We start from the raw sequence: 13,148 nt of genomic DNA, 5'->3' as shown, positions 1-13,148 counted from the left end.
AGGAAGCCCAGAAACGTGTTCTATCGGCTAAGTACCGGGAAACGACTGGGAACTACGTATCTATACCCCATCCATACCGTGACAACCCGTAGTAAACCGGAATGCGTATTAATCAATGTCAAAACATGGCAGAGCCCCGGTGATGACACAATGTAAAAACAGGCAGAGCTATGGTAGAGTCAGGGTACATTGCGGTTACTGGCGACAACGCTCCGGTTGGACCCCGTAATGTCCCGGATATTTCGACAAGTTCCGGTGTTTCAACAGTGATAGACAGTGACGTCACGACCTTGTGTCAATAGCAGGCAATTTAAAGAACAGGTATATATACACTTGAAGTGCTTCTTTGGATAATTTTGTTAAGTGAAGACGAAGAAGGCCATTCTCTGCTATTTCCTTTCCTTCCCTGAGTCGTTTCCAAAGGTACCTCAACCTAGCTGTATGCGTCGAAAACAATGTTTTCCCAACTTTGTTTCCCTTTCCTTTGGGTGGCACCTCTGTTGTCTTTTTACCAAATGATTGATGTCAATGTGGTCTAGCAGTTTTATTCTCATAAACTTGAACCGGGAAGCATTGGCGCATTACTGGGGTGACACCGAGACAGTACCGGCATCACCCGTAGCTAAACCGTGACAAAATCGGCGATGGTCGGAATGGACCGTGATGAAACCGTGATTAGTCGGGTCTCATTCGGGGATACACCGGGTTAGCATCGGCACTTACCGTATATATCCGGTGCTATATATCGGGCACTTAACTTAGAAAACACCTGGGCTCTGTTGGGGATGTGTAAACGGAATTTGAATTTTTAGAAAAAAAAACACCACGGAACACCCCGGTTCACCGGTTTAAGACAACATAGCGATACCGTTGCCATTACCGGGACAGTGTAAATGGGGCTAATAATAATGTTGAGCATGACACAGATGGTTTTGAAAATATCCGTAATATCGATATAGCGGGTACTAACAATACTTTAAATTGCCGAATTACAAGGGATGAAATAGAAAAAATGTATTAATGCACTTAGAAGCAATAAATCGTCTGGTTAAGACAATGTGCTTAACGAATATATAAAATACTCTGAATCACATGATGAAGTGTTGTTATATAATATGTAGATGCAAATGTATGAAAGAAAACGACTACGACTACGATGCTGTGGCGATGCTGCTGCGACGTTTGCGATCTAACTGCGCTCAGGGGTTTATGTGACATGGGTTTATAACAAAGCACCGTGAGGTCGCAATAAAAATATGATATTTTTGATGACATGGATGCTTCACGGCGTCTTCGTGGCATCCTCAAGGCGATCATGGCAATGCAACGGAGTTTCCACGGCGTTTTAATTGGCGATTATCTGCGTTCGGACTGCGCTTCTACTGCGTCCTTTACTATTCCGCTACGCTTTTAAGGCGCTCACATTGCACTCCATATAAAAGTCGTGCATAGGCAGTATAAACGCGGTAGAGACGCCGCACAATCTCCGTACAAGCATGATGGATAACCGCCACGTTCACCCGGCGATCCGTCTGCCCTTTCACGGCGCTTCTGTTGCGTTGTAGGAGATGCTACTGAGTTGCTACGGTGTCCTTACTGCGATTTCACTGCGCTCTAACCAGAACGCCGAATGAAGGCATTTTTTAAGCATTTTCAAAATGCACGCCGTTGGTCGGTGTTCTATGCGATGCCACTACAATGCTGTGGCGATGCTTCTTCGACGTTTGCGATCTTACTGCGCTCAGCGGTTTATGTGAAAAGGATTTATAACAAAGCGCCGTTAGATCGCAATAAAAAATGTGACATTTTTATGACAAGGAGACTTCACGGCGTATTCATGACATCCTTACGACGATCATGGCGATGCAACGGAGTTTCCACGGCGTTTTAATTTGCAATTGTCTGCGTTCGGACTGCGCTTCTACTGCGTCCTTTACTATGCCGCTACGCTTTTAAGGCGCTCACATTGCACTCCATATAAAAGTCGTGCATAGGCAGTATAAACGCAGTAGAAACGCCGCACAATCTCCGTACAAGCACGGTGGATAACCGCCACATTCACCCGGCGATCCGTCTGCGCTTTCACGGCGCTCCTTTTGCGTTGTAGGAGATGCTACTGAGTTGCTACGGCGTCCTTATTGCGACCCCACTGCGCTCTAACCAGAACGCCGAGTGAAGGCGTTTATTTTCAGCATTTTCAAAATGCGCGCCGTTGGTCAGTGTTCTATGCGATGCCACTACAATGCTGTGGCGATGCTTCTTCGACGTTTGCGATCTTACTGCGCTCAGGGGTTTATGTGACAAGGATTTATAACAAAGGCGATGCAACGGAGTTTCAACGGCGTTTTAATTGGCAATTCATTATTGTCTGCGTTCGGACTGCGCTTCTACGGCGTCCTTTACTCTTCAACTACGCTTTTAAGGCGCTCATATTGCACTCCATATACAAGTCGTGCATAGGCAGTATAAACGCGGTAGAGACGCCGCACAATCTCCGTACAAGTACGGTGGATAACCACCGCGTTCACCCAGCGTTCCTTTTGCTTTTTCATGGCGCTCCTGTTGCGTTGTAGGAGTAGTTACGACATCATTACTGCGATCCCACTGCGCTCTTATCAGAACGCCGAGTGACGGCGTTTCTTTTTATCATACTCAAAATGCGCGCCGTTGGTCGATGTTATTTGCGATGCCACTACGATGCTGTGGCGGGCGATGCTGCTGCGATGTTTGCGATCTAACTGCGCTCATATTGGCGTTCTGAATTTTCTTTGGACGCCGTAAGAACGCCGTCCTAGTGTTGTAATTTAATTTTTTGAAAGTTTTCAAATTATTACTTTGAGAGTTTTACCCGGACATAAATGAAATAATACAGGAGTCCAACATATGCAAATTTGCATTCTATATATGAATGTTCAAGTTTATAACCATAATATTTTTTCATTATACAACGGATTAAATCGTATATGACATTTTCAATCAGCAATGACGAAACAAATATGTAAGAGAGAGTTATGATTTTCAAGTCTATAAAGTTTTTAAAGGAACATTATGCCTCAGAAACAGATATTTTTTTAACTTCTTAAGAATGATCAAATATGAATTATATAATGTTTAAATAGTGGTTTTAGAGAATGGTAGATGCATGCTACCTGAAGAAAGAGGCGATAAATGTGAAATATTGTGTAATTATAGTACATTGTAGCAAAATGCATAAACTGCATATGTAAGCAAAGTAATGTTTTGACTTCCATACAAAATACTTATTCACTATAGTTGAACTTATTGCCAAATAGCAATAAACTGGCCAATGAGTAATGTTTTTGATACATTTAATTTAAAGTACACCAAATTAATAAAAGCTTTTGAGGAATAAAATTAAAAGCATTTGTGAGGTATAATGGACCTTTAATGTTTTTGATTAAGTCTTCTGTAATGGGAGGTATCAACATGCATGTACTGGCGAAAATTCTCTTCCATCAATACACTTCTTCTTACTTACTTACCTTATCACGGGGTTGAACCCCATACGGATCTCAAAATTGAGCATTGGTAAAAAATATATATATGAATTTCCGCTGTTACAGATGTGAGAAAAGACAGGAGATTAGAATCACATTTCGATTTCCTTTAAAATGAAAAGCTTTGAATTTTATATAAATTTTTAAAATGTTGAAAACTTACCCTGTGATTGATTTATTATCACCTTCACATATGGAGTAAAACCTCGCATTAAGAGCAGCGGAAATTCACATATATTTTTTTTTACCGATGCTCATTTTTGAGATCCATATGTGGCCCCCGGTGTTTATTTGATAGCTGAATGATTGATAGATAATTGGCGAAGGAGACACTGTACGCCATGCAGTACTCCTGGTGGTGTACCGATAGATTAACAATTTAGATAGTATTCATCTGTATTGACACAGGGTGCTATTTGTAAACACGTTCGCAATTATAGAGTAGCGATTTAAACCGTATTGAATAGATAGAACGTGTATATTTTTTTATTCCCAAAGTAGATACAAGCTGTAGTTTAAATATTTAAACATTTATTGAAAATATTGATTCAATGGTAAACGAGGTTTACAAGTGAAAATAAGATATTCTGTTACAAACATTTTACTATTCATAAGATCAAATATTCAAATGCGAAGTGAAGTTATTCAGTTATTCAGATAGGAAGTTTAAACTTGAAATTATTAATTGTTAAATATAAAAGTTACTTAACATTTTTGCAACCGATATTTATATATACATGTTTTACAAATGAATGTGAAAAAATGGACTTTCAAATAATTTCATGATTTTAACATGATGAGGACATTTACACATGGGTACCTGTGCAAGTATTGCAGGTAAGCAAATAAATTGAGTGCAATTTTAATATATAACATCAACTCATCTTTTTGGCGGGGGGTGCATGCACATTTGTTTAATTGGTTAAACCTACATTACTGAATTAATCAACATTGAGTTTAGGACTGTTGGCTTCTAGTTTCAGTGACTTTAATTTCAAAGATCAGATTGAACGTAAAACTGCACGAATACGCAGACGAAAACCCAACGGATACAGATGGGTGCGAGGGAAAAACTAAACTATATGAGGACGAATACACGTTATGCTGGCATGAATGAGATGATTATGACTGGAAACGCCAGCTGACAGTTATAATTATGTCAGAAAGGCTATATTCTGTCGTATATCCCGACTGAAATGCATGCTTAGGATGACGTCATTTCGCCGTTATATAATGAACTTGTAAATTCATACATGTCATACGTAACTAAAAGAAAAATGTGGACACTTGTTTTTGCTTTATAATTAACGTTCTTATTTTTGATATGTTATAAATAGAAAATTACATCCTAGAAGCTTCATTACTAAATTTATTAAACTCGTTGACAAAAAATTAAGGCCACCAAACTGTCGTATGATTCTGTTCAACTTGTTTAATAAATTCAGTATTGAACCTACACTTCGATCCCCGGGAGATGCTTTCTTTGGTAGTTTAGCACGGAGGAAGGTAGTCTAGTACTAGTGTAACTCTCTAGGAACGATGGTTAGGAAACTACCCGCCTATATGACTGAAATACTGTTGGGAAAATGTGTAAAATGAAACAAACAAACAAACAGAAACACTTATTCAATATCCTCTATATACAGCTATCTATCCAGTCGATGTTTTCTGATGCTATCCTTTGCAATAATTTTCCAATTCCTACATCCTCTATGCTTAGCTCAATACATAAATAGTAACATACTGACAACCATCGATCTGTTAGAATAGGTTGTCAAACCAATTCACCTTGAGTCACCAAGGAATAATCGCAATGCTCTGACCTATACAAGACTGTGACTTTACATCTGAAATGGATGCACCTATAGATACCCAATCTATCAGTTTACAAGAACTCACATAAAATACTTCTGAGAAGTTGATTTCACTGCTGATGGAAGTGTGGTTGACAAACCAATATTTGTAACCGCTGAAATTGCATAATGGATTTACCCTGCTTTGAATTTGGCACAGTTATCTTTCAAGTTTAAGTGAATTTCACTTACAAATTACACAAAAAGAGCAGCCAAGATTATAGAGTCTGGTCAACTAGTGAACAAGTTTAATCAGTCGCTTTCAGGTCCAGGAGGTTAAGGGTCAATTAACGTTTGCCAGAGTAGATTTTAGTGAATCAAAAACCTTAGAGAAATCAATGAATGCACTAAATGATTGATTTCTTTTTCGGACAAAGTCTGTCTGAGATCGATTTGACTTCCTGTAAAATTTACAGAGAAGAACTGAATATTAGAAGGTTTTTTATTGGTCATTTTAAAATTGCAAACTGAAATCCAGGAATTTCATTGGCCAATCTAATATTGGTACAGTAATCTTAAGGATCTTTCCGATACGTATACACGTCCGGAGTATCGGAAACATATTTTCTAGTTAAATTTCTCGGATATTTGAGATCTCTTCTTCCTAATAAATATTTATCCTGCTTTTGAATAATTTTTCATTAATTCTCTAGAGAATATCTTATTCAACATACGAAGTTTTCGAGTTATAAATTTCATTACAAAATGACAAGACGACCAATAATGTCCACGATCCGTGGAAAACAATGTTGTGTATACCGAAAGACACCATGCAAGTAAATGCAATTTTACCTCTCCAGAGTATCTTTTTAAAGATATCTGTTGTTTAACAAATCAACGCCTATGTTGACTCATCAACTTTTATGTTGTTCATCGTTCGGATGGCATGCCATGTTTCACACATAAAGCTGTCAGCGATATGGTTCATATTACAGCGAAACTTTAGATGTAGTTTCCAATTGTAAGTGCGTTTTGGTATTGACACTTACCTTTCCAATCTCCAACGCAGTGATCTCCCCTTACAGAATTAGATCAACTTTTTGACGATATGATTTTTTTCAATTTTGATTTTAAAAAGTAAACACAGTTTTGCCTATGTTTTAAGACCGTAACGTGTTAGATGTGAACTAAAATAAAGAAAAATATCGGAAACATAAATATTATGAAAATAAATTTTAATATCACATCGTTTTTGCCAAAACAATGGCTGCTTTCGAAAGTGAAATCATTCAAGTAATTAATAATTTCGATTCTACACTTAACAAAAATGAAATGTTTTTAAACATATCGACAGGCTTCACACTAGAGCTCAAGTTACAATGTCGCTGTTTCGTGTGTTTATTACATATAAAACAATTGTTCAACGATTTCTTTGGCGTATCCGCCATCTTGACATTATCATGTGATAATAATAATAATAATAATAATAATAATTACCACATTTTTATAGCGCCCTTCTCAAAAAATAAAATGTTCAAAGGCGCTTTACAATGGAATTATATACATTTACAATGACTTCAGAAACAAAAAAAAGTAATAAAAATAACTCACATATATGTATACATTTACAGAATATAAAATATGCCATGATTAATCTAAAAGTCTAAAAGTCTAAATAAGATGATCATCACGTGATTACTAGCTGTAGCTCTAACAAATAACCGTATGGTCAGGTATATATTTTGTACGTATGTATATAAAACACGGAAAATATGGTGATGTACTCCCATATGGATATCAAAATTGAGCATTTGCCGATCTATTTCATTTATTGTGATACCGTTAATATGATCATTTTTGAGTTAGAGAAATTTTAATTTAAAAAAAAAATCATCATTATAAAAAGAAAAGCAATATGTCTGTCTTCATTATGTACCTACGGAAGAGCATTAGTGCCAGGTGCATGTTTTTTATTAACTCGAAATTTCGAGTTACTAACTCGAAATTTCGAGTTACTAACTCGAAATTTCGACTTACTTATCTCGAAATTTCGAGTTACTAACGTAAGTCGAAATTTCGAGTTAGTATGTCGAAATTTCGAGTTACTAACTCGAAATTTCGACTTACTTATCTCGAAATTTCGAGTTACTAACTCGAAATTTCGACTTACTAACTCGAAATTTCGACTTAGTAACTCGAAATTTCGACTTACATTGCACGACTTTCATTGGTTGCCGGTGAAAGCAAGGATTGAATTCAAGATACTTTCTTTCGTGTGTAGCTGTTGCACATTGACAGAGCACCTTTAACATTTATTTAACAGAACAATTTTATAGGGTCAAATTGTCCACACATACTGAACATATCCTTCGCTTTTTTGTGGAGGGGGGATGTAAAATCAACACTTTCCACATTTCCGTGTTAACCGGGTTGTTTCTTTTTCTTAAGCACACATAAAACCATCATATGGAGAAACAACAAGTCCAAAACCCAACCCTATTGTAAACTGTGCAATATCATGTGTTTAAATAAGTTTTAAATGACGTGTATACGCCAGTTAGTCTGTCACGTTTCTTTATACAAATAATGTTTTTGTAACATTATTCATTATTACTAATACTTTGATTCATATTGCGTTTGATAAAGTTGATAAAAGTGATACTTGTTATAATATATATGTTGGGAATATAAAAGCATCCGATTTTACAAGAAATATAGTCAGTCCAACAATTTTGACAAAGGCCTCAGCACGCCCCTATTTTGGCCACGACGCCGCGACACTTTCCTCAGATGTACGGAATGCCGTTAGGGCCATTGCCTATGAATGTGTTGATCTGAAACGCGATAGTTTCGGGGCGATAGTACGATGGTGAAAACCAGCGAAATCACGAAAACTACGATGGTGAAAACGCGAAAAGCACGATGATGAAACGCGAAAGTACGATGATGAAAACGCGACAGTACGATACTACGATGATGAAAACGCGATAACTATCGTGTTTTCATCATCGTACTGTCGCGTTTTCACTATCGTAGTTTCGTGATTTTTTCGCGTTTCATCATCGTACCATCGCGTTTTCATCATCGTGCTTTCGCGTTTTCACCCATCGTAGTTTCGTAATTTCGCGTTTTCACCATCGTACTATCGACTATCCCGTTTTAGATTCAACCATTCATAGGCGATGGCCCTAACGGATTCGTACAGATGTCCCACACGTGAAGTATAGGATCGGTTTTTTTTACAGGGATGAGAAGAATATGATTAGTGAAAAGATATGTTCGAACAGATGGGATACAATACAACGTCTTAAGAACGCCTGAACGTACAAATTAAAGGAAGCCTTGAATTTTTTAGGTCGGGTGTGTACATGCCATTACTAAGTTTAAGTTAAATTTCAATAGTTTTTGCCCAGGCACCCGTTTCTCCATCTCCATCGTTCAACGGCTATCCCTACTATATCTTATACCATCTAACTAATAACTTTGGCCGGGTTAGTATGTCGAAATTTCGAGTAAGTATGTCGAAATTTCGAGTTAGTAACTCGAAATTTCGAGATAAGTAAGTCGAAATTTCGAGTAAGTAAGTCGAAATTTCGAGTTAGTAACTCGAAATTTCGAGATAAGTAAGTCGAAATTTCGAGTTAGTAAGTCGAAATTTCGAGTAAGTAAGTCGAAATTTCGACTAACTAACTTGAAATTTCGAGATAAGTAACTCGAAATTTCGAGTTAGTAAGTCGAAATTTCGAGTTAGTAACTCGAAATTTCGAGATAAGTAAGTCGAAATTTCGAGTTAGTAACTCGAAATTTCGAGTTAGTTACTCGAAATTTCGAGTTAATAAAAAACATACACCTGGCACTAATGCTCTTCCGTATGTACCTGTTTAATATTACAAAATATATTTTTCTAGGCCACAATTATATCAAGCTGTTGAGGTTTGGTGAATTCATTCAACTAATTTTTTTCTGAAACATGCCGAGTTCGCGCGGTTTGTTATTTGACAATTATCAACACTTGTTTTAACACGGAGATGGACGTAATATGTCGTATTTTTACGACCTGTATCGCATTTGAAAGTTACCATATATTGTTAGCGGATCAATAATATTGCATATTCTTTCCAAAAAGAATATGTTTTAATAGTATCAAGAAAGCATGCGATTTGATAAGTTTACATAATAGACTTTTCTTAGTTCAGTTCAGTACATCTATAGAAGGTACTTTACAAAAGACCGGTGGGAACATTTCAACTTCATGAATTCCCGATTTCATTTTCGTGAATTCACAATTTAAACTTCCTGATTTCACGTTTTCAACATCCGGAATCCACGATTTCAGCTTCGTGAATTAACGATTTCAATTTCACGAAGTCAACTTTTGAACTTCATGAATTCATGTTTTGAACTTCACGATTTCAACTTCACGAAGTTCAAAACGTGAATTGATAAAGTTCAAAACGTGAATTGATTAAGTTGAATTCGTAAAGTTGAATTTTTGAAGTTGAAATTATGAAATCGTGAAGATGGAATCTAAAATTCATTAAGTTGAAATCGAGATTTCGTGAATTCTGTATGTTGAAATTGTGAATTCGTGAAAATGAACCCGAGAAATGTCACCACCGGCCTTCCGTAGTACTTCTGACAAGGCAGTAGATTTGCATTATAGCTTGATCCATACACAACTTACACGTTACATGACGTCAAATGTGACGTCAAGAACAAAATGACGACAGGGATATTACTTCTCCGCCCAAACTAGTACAAAATATTTTATAATTTTTTTTATGTCTTCCTGCGTTGGGGTGATTTTTATGGAGGGAGGGGGGTTCGTTGTTGTACAGTTACGCACGGTTGTTGTTCAAATGTTTTATTAATGATCGCAACAACGCACTCAAAACTGATATCTATTTGCTAAATAATTACGGAGTCAGAAAAGCGGTATGTGATAGAATATTTGATACTTCTTTCCTTTTAAATATTTCTAAAATAACTTTATTGTTTCACACATTGCAGTGTCTGATGTCAACGCTCTAAAACCTAGATGGACACATGCTGTACAGTTTAGGGACGAGTTCTTCCGGGACAAAATATCGGCATTTTCCCTCGGTTTTAGACCAATCAATAACAACACAGTCGAGCTGATCGGTTCAGAAAAGAACAAAATAGATGGCGCTCGATGGAGCAGAAGTTTTTCCAGTGGACGACATGTCATTGAATTTATATACCCTGTTCACTTAAGAGCTAGCGGGGCACGTGTAGGTCTCGGGACAGTAAACACCGCTTTAGGCGGAAATGACGTCACAAAACTGGTTGGGGGACCCGGATCTTATGCTGTTGATCTTCTGACGAGGAAAGTGATACATGACAACAAAGTAGTTACGAGATTCCCTCAGCAAAAGGTGACGTTCCTCAGTTGTTAATGATATTCTTGCAAATACATCCAACTACAACCATCCTCTTAAGTTAGTTAAAAATAACATGCCTAGGCTTGACTATTTTATCAAATGTAAAACACACTGTTATATTATCCAGATTGGAAGTATTAAGTGCTACGTTTTTCCAGAACAAAATAATATACAGTAAAGGAAATTGATTTACATATCGATCAGGACTATTTTTTTCGTGAGCGTAGAATTAAGAAACCGTAAACAGTTTTACATTTTTATCTTATTTTATATTCTGTTTACAGGTTTTACCAGATTGGTTTTTCATGTACCTCGACATAGACGAAGGGACGATGCAATTTGGGTCTGACACCGAATTCTTTGGCACGGCATATTCCGGTGTTATTTCAACTGATGAGCCATTGTACCCAATAGTGACCGGATCTAAGAAAGGTGCCATTATAGGCATTGTATATAGAGGAAAAGGTAAAAACTTAATACTTGTAAAATATGAAGAAAAAAAATATATTATCCTGTATTTTGTCATCTTTAAAAAGGTATTATCATTTCAAAATATTCATTTCTGCAGATGAAGTGCATGCCTGATAGATTTAGCTTTATCAGTCACCTTCGGGTTTATCAGACAGACGCACTTGTTTGAAAATATGAAACTGATAAATTTTGAATCAAATAAACATTTAAACATTAAGTCTCTCTTACATTCGGACTATTTCTTACCCTTAGCATATTACTGCGCGGCGTGAACTTGAGAGGTTCATCACAGGTTTTTGTTTCATCTGAAGTTTAAAGTCAGAAATTCTTATCAAAATGAAAACAGAATACCAATTCAAGTATCTGATATAAAATTTATCAAGCTCGGCATGAAAAATTTAATGGAGCGACAGAGGTGTAAACTGTCGTGAATTTGAATTTATTTAAATTCGCCACCGTTTGCCCATATGGGCGAGTCTTCCAGAAGAGAATTAGTCATTTTAGCTTTTTCGAAGATAGTGCAAAATACAGAAAGATGCCCCAATTCCAGAAGCTTCTCCTGGTTCTCTAATGTGTCAAGTGTTAAAGCACTCTTACACGGGACTTCGATTTCAAAGTCTTATGCGAAAGACCGATTAGTTATTTTATGAGGCCAGCCCTGGAATCGAACCCACATTATCGAGATTATAAGTCTCGAGCCCTAACCGCCTCGTAGATATGAATTCGGTCGATCTCGGTCTTTAAATAAGATGAGTTGATGTTATTGAAATGTAAGAAGGACTTGTTTTGAACATGGTCGTAAGCTTACATATAAAATATGTAAGATCCGAAAAAAGGTCGATAAATGCCGAGTTTACATGAGTTTACACTGAAATCATCACTTTTGTTTTATGAATTGTATATAAATGTACATGTATACATAGTATTGATGTATAGATATCCTAGTATAATTATTAGTATAGTTATAGTACTCTGCTTATGTTTCAGGGAAAGAAATCGAAGGACCTCTCCGGAAGAAGCGATTGAAAAAAATATCAAACCTCGTGAACAAAATTCCGCTGAAATGATGATTTTATGTGTGCGTGTGGTCACGTGGTTCGGATGATTTACTATAATTATATCTCTTAAATTAAAGCGAATCTCGATTACAGTATGTTTAGAGACGATTCTAAAATAAACTATATCGAAATTAGATTTTTATATACCTATATACGTGTTAAAGAATTAAAACTTTCGAAAGGCTAGGACGCATTTAGTGAGGTAATGAAATAATGCAAGTTGATAAAGTAGATCGTTTGCATTTAGTGATATATATTAAGTGGCATGCATTTAGTGGCATTCATTAACATGAACTTACTTTTTCATAAACCATGCTAGTGGCTTGGGAAAGAAGATTCATTCGAACATTTTTGCCCAAGCGATATTTATTAATAATAAAGACACGGTATATTAAGATGTTGAAATTTTTGAAATTTCTTGTCATTGTTATTCTTGTTTGTAAGTAATACTTTACGTGATGTTAACACGAAACTAAACAGGTAGCTATTGATATATTTGCGACTCTCTAAAAGGAGGCTTGAAAATTGACAGCTCTTACAAAACATGTAATGGAATATGCGTGACGTATGACTGACAATTAAATGATATTTTTGAAACTGCCAAAGACGTATGTGTGGGTAAATATTAACTTAAATGTGTCAAATTTATATATCTCTGCTGCCTGCAGTTTATGATTTATTTTATTAATTTTTTTTTAATTTTGAAGAAAAAAATATCCATGCTTTTAGAAATGAATAAAAAAAATATGTTGTTATGTTTCCCTTTTAGCGATTGGCGCATGCACGAAATTTATGTCTGTAGTATATATTTATTGGGAGTCCATCCGCCAGTGAAGGCACAAAAATGCACCATTCGCTGTCGAGACATGTCACTTGTCATGCCCGGAAAGAGTATAAGCTAAAGGA

At 36.4% G+C, this 13,148-nt stretch overlaps 1 protein-coding gene across 1 annotated transcript; it reads left to right on the top strand.

Moving 5' to 3' along the window:
* The first annotated feature begins 4,065 nt into the window (after window positions 1-4,065).
* Window positions 4,066-12,945, top strand: LOC132756378 (SPRY domain-containing SOCS box protein 1-like). Its single transcript, XM_060747441.1, has 4 exons — window positions 4,066-4,355; window positions 10,322-10,707; window positions 10,998-11,178; window positions 12,172-12,945. The coding sequence occupies exons 1-4, from the start codon at window positions 4,331-4,333 to the stop codon at window positions 12,249-12,251; spliced, it is 672 nt and encodes a 223-aa protein (XP_060603424.1). The 5' UTR covers window positions 4,066-4,330; the 3' UTR covers window positions 12,252-12,945.
* The last annotated feature ends 203 nt before the right edge of the window (window positions 12,946-13,148 follow it).

The sequence above is a fragment of the Ruditapes philippinarum genome, unplaced genomic scaffold (assembly GCF_026571515.1).
Source record: "Ruditapes philippinarum isolate M1 unplaced genomic scaffold, ASM2657151v2 ctg151_1_1_1_1, whole genome shotgun sequence".
NCBI classification, from domain to species: domain Eukaryota; kingdom Metazoa; phylum Mollusca; class Bivalvia; order Venerida; family Veneridae; genus Ruditapes; species Ruditapes philippinarum.
The sequence above is the reverse complement of the archived record's forward strand: the minus strand, read 5'-3'. Positions and strand labels throughout refer to the sequence as shown.

Coding starts and splice junctions, on each gene's coding strand:
- LOC132756378 (XM_060747441.1), top strand. CDS start 4,331: ATGGGTACCTGTGCAAGTATTGCAG. Junction 4,356..10,321: donor TACCTGTGCAAGTATTGCAG/GTAAGCAAATAA, acceptor CACACATTGCAG/TGTCTGATGTCAACGCTCTA. Junction 11,179..12,171: donor CATTGTATATAGAGGAAAAG/GTAAAAACTTAA, acceptor CTTATGTTTCAG/GGAAAGAAATCGAAGGACCT.